The sequence below is a fragment of the Salvia splendens genome, chromosome 1 (genome assembly GCF_004379255.2).
Source record: "Salvia splendens isolate huo1 chromosome 1, SspV2, whole genome shotgun sequence".
NCBI lineage: Eukaryota > Viridiplantae > Streptophyta > Magnoliopsida > Lamiales > Lamiaceae > Salvia > Salvia splendens.
In genome coordinates this window covers 16,031,481-16,046,058 of record NC_056032.1, presented here as the reverse complement: position 1 = coordinate 16,046,058, position 14,578 = coordinate 16,031,481, and the positions used below count along the sequence as shown (strand labels likewise).

Below are 14,578 nucleotides of genomic sequence, written 5' to 3'. Positions count from 1 at the left end.
CTGCCGTCTCCTTTTGAGCAGTATGCTCCTCAACTGCCCCTTTTTCTTGCTGGGGAGTTTCTGACTTGTCTTCCACCATTCCTCCTGCTACCCCGGATTTGAGGTCCGGTCCCTCAACCATCCTGGCAGCGTCTTCTTCCTGCCGATATACCCTTCCAGAATCGCTTGAAATTCTTCATCCGTCATAAGGCCGTGCTTCCTGGCCGTCTTATTTAGATCTATGGTCTCTCTTGCTACTCCTTGAGGAACCGGCTCTGCTATCGGTGTCTTCTCTGTCTCACCGCTCCCTTCTTTGTCTCCCTGTTCTTGACTCGTCCTGGCCTCACGCTCCTCAGGGTTAGAGTTGTAATGGGCAGCGACAGCGTCAAGTTCCGCTGAATTGGGTACTGAGGTTTCCGATGGCGCTGTCACCGAGGGAGTTCCTTCCTCTGAATGTACTGCTGTATGGCTGACCGGCGCGGGCGCAATTTCACTGGGTGCGGTTCCTACGCCCCCCATTTGGCCGAAACTGGTCAGCGCCGTCGTCCAGTCCCTTGTCGGGTCTTGTTGGCGAAGAAATGCCATCATGGCATCCATGGAAATCATGGGTGGCGGCTGAGCGGTCGGTGCCGGTGGTGGTGGATTTGGTTGTGGTTGTGCCTCCGGGGTTTCTTGGCGGCGAGGTTTGATTTTCTTGGCGAACGCTTTCTTCCCCATGATCGGAAATTTACGATTTGGTGGTGGAAAGTAGGGTTTGAACTGGTGGAAATGGGAAAGAAACTTTTGGGAGAGAAAGTGTAAATGAGGGTTTGTGAGGGAAAAGGGTTGGGACGGTGAGTTTAATTTGGATGAGAGAGAGCAGTTGCAGGTGGTTGTAATCGGTTATCAGGGGTTGCCGGTTGCGACGCTTCAGATGGGAGGCGGTTGAAATTGCTGGCCTCTGATTGGTTAGCGTGTCCCTTCCCTCTGCTCACGCGCCACTCCCAGCCGCTGCCACCCTGCAAAAGCTGCACCAACTTTAATTCAAATTTTCGTCCTCTCCATAATCCCCCCTATACTTACCTAATAAGGAAAATAAATCAAATGGGCCCTTAAATAAAATCTGAAATAGCACCAGATAGGCAATTTTTCAATACGTATTCCAAATTAAAATTAAGGCCCGAAATATTTTTGGATTTTTAGAAATTATCTTGCATGCAGAGATTAACTACGTATTTACAATATTTACATCTTCCTTAGGCAATTTGGAATTCTACTTGGCCAGTATATGCAAACTATTTTCAAAAAGAAACTAGCCACGTGGAACTCCAAATTCCTATCTTACTAATCAGTAGACAACCGTAGTAAGTGGTTGCAGTGGAATTTCATCCACTACACCCACCTCACTATTCTCCCTAAAAGTTTTTAGCCTATGTCCGTTTACTATGAAAGGTTCAGAGTTAGGAAAACTCCCTGAAATTTCCACTGTCCCATTAGATCGGAGTGCAGTTAAGATGTAAGGTCATGTCCATTTGGACTTGAGTTTCCCTGGCATAAGCTTCAATCTTGACTGGAAGAGTAGTACTTTCTGGCCAACATGGAGCTCCTTAGTTCTCAGATTTCGATCATGCCATAATTTAGTTCGCTCTTTGTACCACATGGCTGAGTCGAATGACTCCAATCTAAGTTCCTCAAGCTCCTGCAGTTGCAGCTTCCTTTCCTCTTCACAGGCTGTAGCATCCATATTCACTTTCAGTACGGCCTAGTATGCTCGATGCTCGATCCCAACCGGTAAGTGGCACATCTTCCCAAAAACAATCCGGTAAGGGGACATGCCTATGGGGGTTTTGTAGGCTGTTCGATACGCCCAGAGAGCATCCTCTAACCTTACACTCTAATCCTTCCTAGAAGTGTTCACAGTCTTCTCCAAAATTTTCTTTATCTCGCGGTTAGAAATCTCCGCTTGACCATTTGCTTGCGGATGGTAAGGGCTGGATAGTCTATGGTGCACACCGTACTTTTTCATCAAGGATTCAATTGTACAGTTACAGAAGTGCGTACCTTGATTGGATATGATCGCCCTGGGCACACCGAATCGGCTGAAGATATGACTCTTTAAGAACTTGGCCACCTCCTTGGCTTCACACGTGCTTGTGGCCTTGGCTTCTACCCATTTGGAGACGTAGTCTACAGCAACTAGGATATACAGATTCCCATAGGATGAAGGAAACGGACCCATGAAGTCCATTCCCCATATGTCGAATAGCTCGCAAACTATTATGGGTACCTGCGGCATTTCATCCCGGGCAGATATTCCACCGGTCAGTTGGCAACACTCACAGCTCCTGCAGAACTCGTACGCATCTTTGTTGAGAGTTGGCCAGTAAAAGCCGCTATCCAGAATCTTCCTTGCCGTCTTCTTGGACCCGAAGTGCCCTCCACATGCTAAAGAATGGCAGTGGGTTAAAACATCCCGCTGCTCCCAGTCAGGAATGCACCTCCTTATCACTTGATCGGACCCTACTCTCCACAGATAGGGGTCGTCCCAAAAGTAGTATTTTGCTTCACTCTTGATCTTCATTCTTTGGGCTTTGGTAACACTAGGTACTTCTGGAAGCTCTCCAGTTACTAGGTAGTTGGCCAGGTCCGCATACCATGGCTCTTGCCCTACCTTCTCTTTCCCTTTTGCTGTATCATTCTGACCAGTAAGTTTGAACACTTCTTCCCAATCAATTTTTCTGGGCGCAAAAATCACCTCACACAAATGTTCCTCTGGAAATTTATCATGCACTTCGTCACCGTTTCCATCTTGCATTATTCTGCTCAAATGGTCTGCCACCTTATTCTCGACTCCTCTCTTATCTTCCACCTCCCAATCAAATTCTTGTAACAAGAGTACCCATCGGATCAAGCATGGTTTGGATTCCTTCTTGGCAATCATATACTTAATCGCTGCATGGTCAGTATACACTATGACTTTGGATCCCAGCAAATATGGCCGGAACTTCTCGAAAGAATACACCACTGCCAGCATCTCTTTTTCAGTGGTACCGTAATTCCGCTGGGCTTGATTCAGAGTCTTGGACGCATAAAAAATTACGTACCTCTTCCCATCGATCTTCTGACCCAGCACGGCTCCTACCGCAAAATCGCTGGCGTCGCACATTACTTCGAAAGGATGGTTCCAGTCAGGAGCCCTTATGATAGGTGCGGATATCAGCTTTTCCTTGAGAAGATTGAAAGCAGCCTTGCATTGCTCATGAAAAACGAACTCCACGTCATTTTGAAGTAGCCTGGTAAGGGGTTGGGCGATTTTGGAGAAATCCTTAATAAATCTTCGATAAAATCCGGCGTGCCCCAGAAAACCCCTTATTCCCTTCTGATCAGTAGGGAATGGTAATTTGGATATAACATCTACCTTGGCTCGATCCACTTGGATACCTCTTTCTGAGACCACGTGTCCTAAAACTATCCCTTCGGTGACCATAAAATGGCACTTCTCACAGTTCAAAACCAAACTCTTTGCTTGACACCTTTCCAAAACTAAATCCAAATGGTGAAGGCAAGAGTCGAACGAGTCTCCGTAAACCGTGAAGTCATCCATGAATATCTCTATGAATTCCTCAATCAAATCGGAAAATATGCTCATCATACATCGTTGAAACGTACCTGGAGCGTTGCATAGGCCGAAAGGCATGCGTCTATATGCATAGGTTCCGAATGGGCATGTGAAGGTCGTCTTGTCCTGGTCCTCAGGATCCACGTAAATTTGGAAATATCCGCTGTATCCATCCAAAAAGCAAAAATACTTCTTACCGGCTAGCCTCTCCAACATCTGGTCGATGAAAGGCAAAGGAAAATGGTCTTTCCTCGTTGCATTTTTAGCTTTCGGTAGTCGATGCACATTCGCCAACCCGTGACTAGCCTCGTTGGAATCAGCTCATTCCTCTCATTTTGGACGACTTGGATTCCCGACTTCTTTGGAACCATGTGGATCAGACTGACCCACTCACTGTCCGGCACTGAATAGATAATTCCTAGCGACAACAACTTCAAGATTTCCTTCAATATTTCCTCTCGCATGTTCGGGTTTACCTTCCTTTGAGCATCTCTATGTGCTTTCGCTCCTTCTTCCAGCTTAATATGGTGCATGCAGACGTCGGGGCTTATCCCCACTAAATCTGTAAGACTCCATCCAATCGCCTTCTTGTTCTTACTCAGCACAGTCAGCAGCCTAGCCTCCTGTTCACTTGTAAGACTGCTACTGATGATCACTGGATATGAGTCCTTACCTCCTAGGAAGGCATACTTCAAATTCGAGGGTAATTTCTTCAGCTCAACTTGGGGTGGAAGTGTGTCTTCGGGTAAGAGGTTTTTCTCAGTCTCTCCTTCTTTTTCTAAATCTCCCTCTGATGGTTCTTCTATACTTACTGGTAGCTGAGCCCCTGCGGCTCCAATGAACTCCGATTTCTGACATAATTCCTTGATCGCTACTTCTATTTCTTCATCAGTCAACCCTTGGCTACTGATCAGATCACACCATGCAGCAGCTTCTATGTCAGCCTGTTCATAAACATCTAAAGCCTGTAGTTTCTCCTGCAATAGTTCGGTCTCAAGAAAATCTTGACTAGGGGGTCAATCACATCAACATAGCATAGATTTTCAGAATCGATGGGTTTCTTCATGGCATCATTTATATCGAAGGTAAACTTCTCCCCATGAAAATCAATGCAAATAGTCCCCTCAGCCATATCCACTATAGTCCCCTCAGCCATGCTCACTCATTTTGATCACATAAAAATCAACAGGGTATGTAAAATCATGCACTCTTACTAACACATTTTCTAAAACTCCCTCAGGACTTATGTACGACCTATCAGCCAGTTGGATCAACACCCTAGTATTTGACAGCCTCACTCCTTTCAACCGGTTATAGATAGACAATGGCATGACATTTATAGATGCCCCCAAATCACACATTGCATGTTCGACCTTCACATCTCCTACAGTTATGGGTAGGGTGAACATACCTGGGTCGGCTCTCTTGGGTGGTAACTTCTCTTGCACTATTGCTGACGCTATCCCTTCCACCATAATCTTGCCATCCTTCTGGGCTCTCCCGGCTATGAAGTCTTTTATGAATTTCCCGAGATGGGGTAGCTTCACGGCTTGGAGGAATGGTATGGTGACATCCAACTTCCCAAAAATCAACAAGTAGTCAACAGGGTTCTCTTTCTTCCTCTTTGTAACAAATCGGAATGGGAATGGTTTCTCCCCTTTTTTCTCCTCTACTGGTCCCTCAGCAACCTTCTTGGAGTCTTTCTTGGGTAGTTCCTGGGTCTGGGCCTCCATTCTGGGCTCTTCCTCTTGAGGAGGTTCCTTCCTGGTCAGTAGGGTGTCGGGTTAACCTCTTACACTTGGTGTATCATCCAAGAAGAATGGATCCTGCATCCGAGGCATAGGTCTCCCTAATTCTTCCGCTGAAATGGTATCGCCTCCTATCTTCGTTCCATTGGATCCTCCACTAGGTCGTTTCGGTTGAGGCGCGTCATAAGTAGTTCCTCATCTCAACGTAACCTTACTCACATATGCCTTTTCGGGCATTTGGACTGTAGATGGGAGTTTCCCCGCATTTCCCTTCAAATCACCCACCGAACTGGCCAGTTGAGCTAACTGTCTATTCATCATATCCATGTTCGCCTTATGTTCCTTCTGGGCATTGTGCATCCCCTGCACGACCTCATTATGGGATTGCAATTCTCCTTTGATGCTCTGTTGTGACGCTAGCATTTCACCCATATGTCCTCAACGGATCTCCTTGGCCTGTTCGAATTTTGGAAATGACTCGGCCCTTGGTGTTGATAGTTCTGGGAGTTTTGCTGGCCTTGATTAGGCGGGTATTGGTTATACTGGGCAGGAGGGGTGTACTGATCTTGAGGATATTGATTCTGGTGCTGGCCTTGGAATTGATTTTGGTTCTGATGGTGTTGGGGTCCTGGGTTCGGCTGATTTTGGAAATTTTGGAAGTTTCTCTGGTGGGGCGGCACATAGACAGGGTCCGGGTTCTGGTTTTGTGGGTTTTGGTTTTGGGATTGTTGGTTTCTTCCTGACCAGTTGGGCTGGTAGTCTGGGTTTGCTGGTCCACGGTTAGGGTTTTGGTTCGGATGGGGGTTATACTGGTTCTGACCTTGGTTCTGATTTTGGCTACCGTCACCCCATCGGAAGTTTGGATGATCCCTCCATGGTGCATCCCGTTGTCTACCTTGAATCCAATGCCCACTAGAATTGAAGTACCCCGCAGCATTAACTTGCTCCATATTCCCAAAGTCATTAGGCTGATCATAGTTCGGTCCTTGATTTCCCTGCTCTGCACCCTTGTAATTCCCAGCTGGGGAGGTGGTGGAGTGCTCTTCTCGATCGCACTCAGAACTGACTTCTTCAGCTCATCCATTTTCAAATCCATTTTCTGCTCTAGCTTATTTTCCTGATCAGTAGACGAGGCAACAGCAACCCGCTCTCGGTTGTATCATTCCCTTGAATGGTCATACTCTTTCTTTGCATTCAGTAGCTTCCTCAGGACTCTCTTCGCTTCGCTGACCCGTAATTGCGTGAAGCTTCCTCCTGACGATGAATTTGCCAGGTCCTTGGTTACCGCGTTCATACCTTCGTAGAAAGTATGATGTACTTCAATGTCCGCCATGTGATGGTTGGGACATGATTCCAAAAGACCCATGTATCTTGCCCAATAATCACTCAAGGGTTCATCATACCCTTGCTTCACATTAGTTATTTCCCTCTTCAGCGCGCTTGTCTTGGATGACGGAAAAAACTCGCCCAGTCTCAATAGAGTTGGGGGGCAGGCGCATGAACCAGGTGTTAGCTTCCCCCTTGAGCACAAATGGCAAAGCCTTCAGCCTATAATCATCCTCAGTCGCTCCTGCTGGTCTCCTCTGCGCCCTACAAATTTTACAAAACTCATGAAGAAACTCATACGGCCCTTCATAGCTCTTCCCACAGTATGTAGGCAGGATCGCGATCACATGAGGCTTCACATCGCAGGCGGTTTGCCCTGGAGTAACGACTATGGCTTGCGGGGGCTCTCCTTCAGTATGTGCGTTCAGCGTCCCGATCTCCGGGTCTTCATCTCCCTGGTTGGCCATTTCCCTTGGGTTGCCTTCCAACAGTGGTTTCTCTTCTGGTATTGGTCCCTCTATGGTGCCCTTTTCTTCGTCACTACTCGTGCCTAGGTCAGACAAGGTGGTCGACAGGCCAGAACGAGTGGTTACGAGTATAGTTCCTCGCTTGAGTATTTTCGGCCTCCACTGATCAGGAGACGAACTACTGCTCATAAACTGAAATGAAAAGAAAAAGGAAAATTATACACAATATATACACCAAAGTATCACACACAATAGCAACTCAAAAACGCCATCCATCCCCGGCAACGGCGCCATTTGAAAGGACCAAGGGGTGCGTAGGTGTCGTTCAAGCAAGGATATATCCTACTAGTCAGGATAGAGATCCTAACTAAGCCTAGACCTTGGTTTCAAAGATTCCTCAACCCACTCCTACTGATCAGTATAGTGGTGATAAGGGTCGAATCCCACAGAGATGGTGCGTTTAAACTACCGCGGTGATATTTGGAAAGGTTGGTTAGCTACCACGCTTGGGTTGAGTCTCTACCTAGACGGGAAATTAAGATGGTGTCCTACTGACTAGGAAGGGTGAATGGTGGTCGACATGTAGTGGTGTAAGTGGAATTATGGTGGATGCGGTGTAACAGAAAATATGCGGAAAGTACTAGGTTTCTATAAAAGGCTAAACAGAAAAGCAGAGAGTAAGTGGTAGTTGTGGTGACTAGGCTGACAGATCTGCAGGGTGTACTAAAGGTGAAGGACAAAAAGCAAAAAGCATCTAAAAAGCAAAGTGGTCCCAAACTTGGATATGGACATCATCTTCTTCAACAAACACAAACTAAAATCAGAAAACAAACCAGATTCAGCACCATAAAAACGCAGATTAATAACTCACGAACACAGATCTACAATCAAAAATTCCAAATCGAAAATCAAACATCGAAACTGAAATCCCGCCTACTGATCAGCATGGAAGAAAACAGGAAACACATAACTGCACCTTGCATGAAACAAACCTCTATGAAGTAAAAGTAAACAGATTATGCTAACTCGAAGAAATAAACTACTAACTGGAAACACACGATTCGATACTCAAAACGACTAGAAACTCTAGATCTAAGCTAACTAGGCAGAAGGAAAAGAGATCAGCGAGGTAAACTGAACAGAAAACAATTTCATAGCATAAAACAAGTTCGGATCTGCAAACAAAGTACTTCTAGGCAATGAAATTCAAAAGCAAACAAAGATCCAGCGTAAGGAAAAACAAGCAATTCAACTACGAAAATGAAATAAAAGTATTTTTCCACGCCGGGCGATGGAACTTCTAACTACGATCTTGCTGACTAGATGAGAATGTCTGGAACTCCAGGAACTTCTTCACGACCTTCAAGTGACCATAGCGAGGAACGAGACTCTGGACTGGGCTGAAGGACTGAACTACCGAGAGAATTCTACCTAAGAGTGATGATGATGAAATTAGATCCTCCTTTCTCTCTCCAAGTGGTTTCCTTTTATAGGGAGGCTTACCCTTGATTTTAGGGTAAAACCTTGTGGTGAGATGACTTCTTTGCCCTTAATTGTGGTTAATCAGTCCCAGCTATCCTTCTTCTCCATCTCGAGCCATTTTTGCATGTATACTGGTCAGTACGTAATCGTCCTGACGCCCTTTTCACCTGAAGTATCTGAAGCTTTGCCTACTGGCTAGAACACTCAACTTGCACGCTTAAGCAACTTGTTTTGCAGATAAAGTTCAAATATGCACATCATACTGACCCGTAACAAAGGCCTAGAATATGACTTATCACTTGACTAAGCAAGTGTGTAATATGCATAGTTGGGGTGTGGATGTAGGCATTCATGAGGCTTTTGCGAATGTATTCCAGGCTATGAAATGAACAGGGCCTAGGCTTCAAGATGGATTACTAGGAACAACTCAGGAGGTAGGATTATCAACAAAATTAAGGCTCAAGTGGCTATCCTAATGCCCTCTAACGTTTGCTAAAATGACCAAGCGATATCTAAGATTGTGCAAGTCACACACACTCAATAACACTCACAAAAAGATAGTAAAAAGTGTTCTACTTGAGGTTAAAACAAATGAGCAGTGCTCTACTTTTCCGTCGTACAAACGCCATCCAACAACACATTATTTGGAAAGAGAACATTGCAACAACTGCATTCAAGCTCATTTTAAGGGAAAATATTTTGTAGTCTATGCATCAAAGCTTGACTAAAAACGAGGCAATGAGAGATCCAACTTAATGTGTACGAGTGTTATTGTGGTGTCTGCCTTTTGTTGAGCACAAACAAGTGATAAGTTGGTGGTGGAGTTGCTAAACCGTATTTTAACTGTTTGATGGGCGTTAAACGTGGTTGATAAGTGGTTTTTAAATGATATTACTTGAGTTACGTTAATATTCACTATAAGGGTGCTTTGATGAGTTTATCAAGTGTTGAAGTTAAAATAGGAAAAAAGGGTCAAAATGAGTCAAGCCGTGACTGGGGTCTGCTTCAACGTTAATCTGCCTATCAATATGGGTCCGAATCCTATTGAGAGAACCATTGTCTCATCATCGAAAGAGCTTCGCGTGGGTACCCTCACACGCCCCAATCGGAGTTCGGATGAGAGAGATATGGCCGATCTACGAAAGCCGCGCGGACTGCGGGAGCTACCCCCGGCCGGGTGAATTTTATGTGCAATATTCCACCCGCCGGGTGGCAATTTTGTTCATAAAGAGTCCAGAGACTTCTACCCGACGGTGTATTTTATGTGCAATAATTCCACCCGGCCGGGTCCGTCTGACTGACGTTTTTAGCCCAGGCGTGATTTTTCTGAAGGAAAAATAAGAGAGAGAAGCTAGGGCAACGAAAAAGCATTCTCTACAAGCCGCAAAAACACACAACTCTCTCTCTATCAAGAACTCTTGGAAGAAGATTGAAGATTCAAGCTTCGATTCCTCCGCCAATTGTAATCCGTATCATGAATTCTATTGTTTTCTTTAGTTTTGTTTGTTTTCTACTTTGAAATGAGTAGCTAAACACTTTGTGTAGAATTCTTGGTGAAGATGCATTGATTCATAATTATTAATCCAATTGACTTCGTTTTATCTTGCTCTTGTAATTATTTGAATTATTCTTGTGCTTTTCCTAACAATTGCTTGATCACCAATTGGGAGTGTTAGGATTTCTTAGAGTAATCGGGAGATGAAATAATTAATCTTGAAAGAAGAATAATTCACACCTTAATTCAATAGAACTCGGGAGAGTTGAGGGTTTGAGTGGAATCTGTTATCTAATCGATCTATTGGGAGTTAGGTCTAAGAATTAGAAGGGGACTTCAATTGTTACACTTAATTACAGGTTTCTCACCTCGGGAGGGGGTTTAATCTACATGTGTGATTGATTCAATAATTCTAGAGACTTTAAATGGTAAATCGATTTCAATGGGTTAGGCTATGAGTTGTGCATCGGATCCTTGAATTCTGCATATTTCTCCACCATCTTACACAGCTTTCTTAATTGCTTCGTGTTTAAGTGTTCTATTTATTCTCTGACTTTACATGCTTTTAGTAGTTGTTAGTTTTAAAACCAAAAAAATTTCTGATTGTCTGGATAGTAGTTGATATTGGTTCGTGGTACTCAAGTTGACACTTATTTGTCTCTGTGGGATACGATATACTCTTGCTTGCTAAATGCTACAATAACCCCGTACACTTGCGGGTATTAATTGGGTAAATAAAGTTGAGTCAAGTGTTTTTGTTGGCGCGCTGCCGGGGACAATTTTGTGTTACATAACTTGATATCGTGATAATAATCAAGATTACCACTTCAGATTTTATTGCTTTATTTTTTCTTTCAATTTTTTTTTAGTTCTCACATTTTTGTTTCTTGTTCAGATGTATGCACACGCGTTCTAAAGGCTTGCCTCTAGAACCTTTCGACTCTGAGATCGAAGCATCAAACCGGAAGAGGAACGCATATAGGAGGCTCAAGCAGAAAATTCAAGCTTCTTCGCCTACACGCGCAGGGGCATCTTCATATCAGAGGATCTTTCACCTATCCGGTCACCAGTACAGGATCATATTCAGTTTGATCCCGTTTCTCCTAGTCTGAAGGAGAACGAAGAGGGTAACAACGTCCACCACCTCCGCCCACTAATGCTGAGCTTCTACGGCAGCTGGAGGAGCTGCGTCAACAAGTCAATCATAGACAAGCTGTGGTGCCTGTTCAGAATCAGTATGCATACCAAGGCCAGGCAAATCCAACTGTCCATAGCAACATCGCAGCCAACACCTTTGAGCTGAAAAGAGGACTTATTCAGATGGCAGAGAATATTGCTTTTAGGGCAAATCCACAGATGATCCGAACAAACACATCACCAAGTTCATTCAGATCTGCAACACTACGAAGTTGAATGGAGTGACAGATGATCAGATTCGACTTAGGCTGTTTCCCTTTTCCTTAGAGGATTCAGCAAAGGATTGGTTGGAGAGCTTGGAGTCGGGCTCAATCAGAACATGGGATGTTATGGAGAGAAGTTTTTAAAAAGTTTTATCCCCCCAGTGAGGCGATTAAGAGGCAACATGAGATCATTGCTTTCAGATGAACCCTGCGGGAGAATATCAGAGAAGCATGGGCGAGATTTAAAGCCTTGATGAAGCGATGTCCCAACCATGGGTTAACCCCGACAGTTCAAGTCATTACATTTTTAAGGGATGCGTGCCTGAAGCACAACGGGAGTTGAACTTGAGCTCAGGCGGTAATTTTCTCAAGAAAGGAGTGAATGAAGCCATGGAAGTGATTGAGGAGCTCGCATCTAATGACGAAGGATGGAGCAACGAAAGGAGTAAGGTGCATAGAGTGGCTTCTACTACAGATCATAATCCTATGAGTGCCCTATCCGACAAGTTGGATGCGTTGACCATGAAATTTGATTGCATGATAATGGGGAAACCTTCTCAAGAGCCCCAAGGAAGTATGGAGGACGTGAACTATGTGAATCAAGGGGGAAACAACAGGTACTACAATAATCCACGCCCCAACTTTCATGGTGGAGGATATAATCAGTACGGGAACACGGGGCATCCCAATCTCTCTTATGAGAACCCCAATAATGCTCTGCAACCACCCCCAGGGTTCACAGTTACTGATGGAGTGATTAATGATCCGAAGAAGATGACCACGGAAGGACATACTCAAGTCTTTCATGCTACAGTCCAACAAGCTCATGGAGCAAAACAATCAAAGGATGGAGAAAGTTGAGAAAGATGTGCAAAGTATAGTCACCCATCTGAAGTTCGTAGACACACAGCTGAGCCAGATTGCTCAGGCTGTGAGTATGAACCCAAGCCTGGGCAGTTCCCAGGCCAGCCAAATGAGAATTCGAAAGGATGTATGGCCATCCATCTGAGGAATGGCAAGACGTATGAAGGCCCATCTCTGTCTGAGACCACGAAGGACGCTATTCTTGAGCCTAAGGCTGCCGTGGCAGAGAAACTGAAGGGCAAGATAACTGAACAAAGAGACATTGGAGGCACTTCTGGAGTGAAGGTGCCCTTATCTGAAGCACTGAAGCAGAAGACAAAGAAGGATGAGCAGTTTGCTCGATTCCTAGATATATTCAGGAAGGTGCACGTGAACATCCCACTGATTGAGGCACTACAAGCAGATGCCGAAGTATGGGAAGTTTCTGAAGGAGGTGATAGCCCAGAAGACCAGTTGGGGGCAGGTAGACACTATTAATCTAACTGAAAATTGCAGTGCTCTGCTGCAAAGGAAACTGCCTGCCAAGCTGAAGGATCCTGGAAGTTTCACTGTCGACTGCCTCATTGGGGGCTATAAGGTGGAGAATGCTCTCTGCGATCTAGGCGCGAGCATTAATCTAATGCCACTATCGGTGTTCAAGCAAATGAACATTGGTACTTTGAAGCCCACCTCAGCCACACTACAGATGGCAGACAGATCTGTCGTGTATCCAAAGGGCATCGTGGAAGACCTACTGATTAAGGTCGGGGAATTTATTTTTCCCATCGACTTTATGGTCTTGGACATGGAAGAAGACAAGGGAGTCCCCCTACTGCTAGGACGTCCCTTCCTTGCCACTGCTGAGGCAAATATAAACGTGAAAAAGGGAGAGTTGACAATCTTCATGGGAGAAGAAAGTCAAACGTTTTCCCAAAAACCGAGAAGCATGGATGGAAGAACTGAGGAGTGCAAGGTGGTGCGTCTGAAGCACCAAGTGACTACTGAAGAAGGAGGATCGAGTGCAGTCAGAAAAGTGAAGCAGAAGGACTTTTATGAGCTTCACATGGAGATGATGGATTCCATTGACTCGGAGCCAATAACATGGATCGATGCAGACCATAGTCGCCCTACACCGGTGCACGCGGTGATCACTACTGAACCCTCTAGGATGGGGGTAAAATACAACTGATGTCAAGGGAAGAAAGATAACCGCTCCAACACTGAAGGAGCCTATCCCGAGAGAGCCTGAAAAGTGGTGGCTCACCAAGACGTGGACGATCTATTTCCTCATGGAGGAGGAGCCAAGCGATCACCTGGAGGCAACTCTGGGATGAAAGGGGATCTCAGTTGATATTTGAAGACGTCGGGCACACGACGATAAATAGGTGCGCTGCATGTGAGGCAACCCATGGAAGGTATCTTTTATTGTTTTATGTATTTCTTTTAGTGTGTTTGCTCAGTAGGCAATCACCTCTCCACCAACGTTTCAAACTTATTTCTTTGCGTAGCTTTGAATAAGTTTGGGGGGTGATATGGTGGATGGTGAACCTATGAGCATGTTTATTGTTTTCATGTTATTTTTGGGTAGTTTTAAAATTTTTGCTTAGTATTTTAGTTTAGGATTAATAAACTCCCTTGGGATGAAATTGAATGGGGTCGGAGCAATTTGAATTGAATTCAAGCATGTTTGTTGGATGAGTTGCTAATGATGTTATGTGCTAAAATGTTTGTGAAAACTTGTTTGATATGACCAAGCATGCTTGTATGTCCTTATTGTGATTTGCCTAAAGTGAATTGCTCGTTGCGTTGTCCTTTGCCATAACCCTGTGAGACTTGAGCCTATATATTTCTAAATGTGTGATTATCGCCATTGTGTTATATGTTCTAGAACTTGCTCGCGATCTTCCTTGAGTCTACATAGTGAGTATAGATTTAGGAAGTGACGTTAGGCCATCCGTTCTAGCCTTGTCTTTACTTTCACCCTAAAATAAAAATCATAATCCTTTGTTAGCCATATTTGAGCCTAATAGCCTATTATTTGATAACTTGGGTTGTATATATGCTTGAAAATAAGTTTGGGGGAAAAGAACACTTTTGGATGATAAGAAGAGTTTAAAGATGAAGTATTGACTTGAATATCTTTGGGAAAGTGGATGTATGCTTTTAGTTGTGAAAAAAAGAGTTGTAAAAAAAAAGAATAATTTGGTGGTATAAGCTAGGCGAAGCCTAGAGGGGGTATA

General features: G+C 44.5%; 1 protein-coding gene across 1 annotated transcript; it reads left to right on the top strand.

Moving 5' to 3' along the window:
- The first annotated feature begins 12,488 nt into the window (after positions 1 to 12,488).
- LOC121805996 lies at positions 12,489 to 13,527 on the top strand. Its single transcript, XM_042206095.1, has 2 exons — positions 12,489 to 12,811; positions 12,855 to 13,527. Exons 1-2 carry the CDS (start codon positions 12,489 to 12,491, stop codon positions 13,525 to 13,527), a joined length of 996 nt encoding a protein of 331 aa, XP_042062029.1.
- Positions 13,528 to 14,578: the final 1,051 nt, after the last annotated feature.

Bases quoted from the DNA above. Each gene is read 5' to 3' on its own strand.
- LOC121805996 (XM_042206095.1), top strand. From the start codon at position 12,489: ATGGCCATCCATCTGAGGAATGGCAAGACGTATGAAGGCCCATCTCTG. The intron at 12,812-12,854 runs GTTGGGGGCAGG...TGAAAATTGCAG, and splicing joins GGTGATAGCCCAGAAGACCA to TGCTCTGCTGCAAAGGAAAC.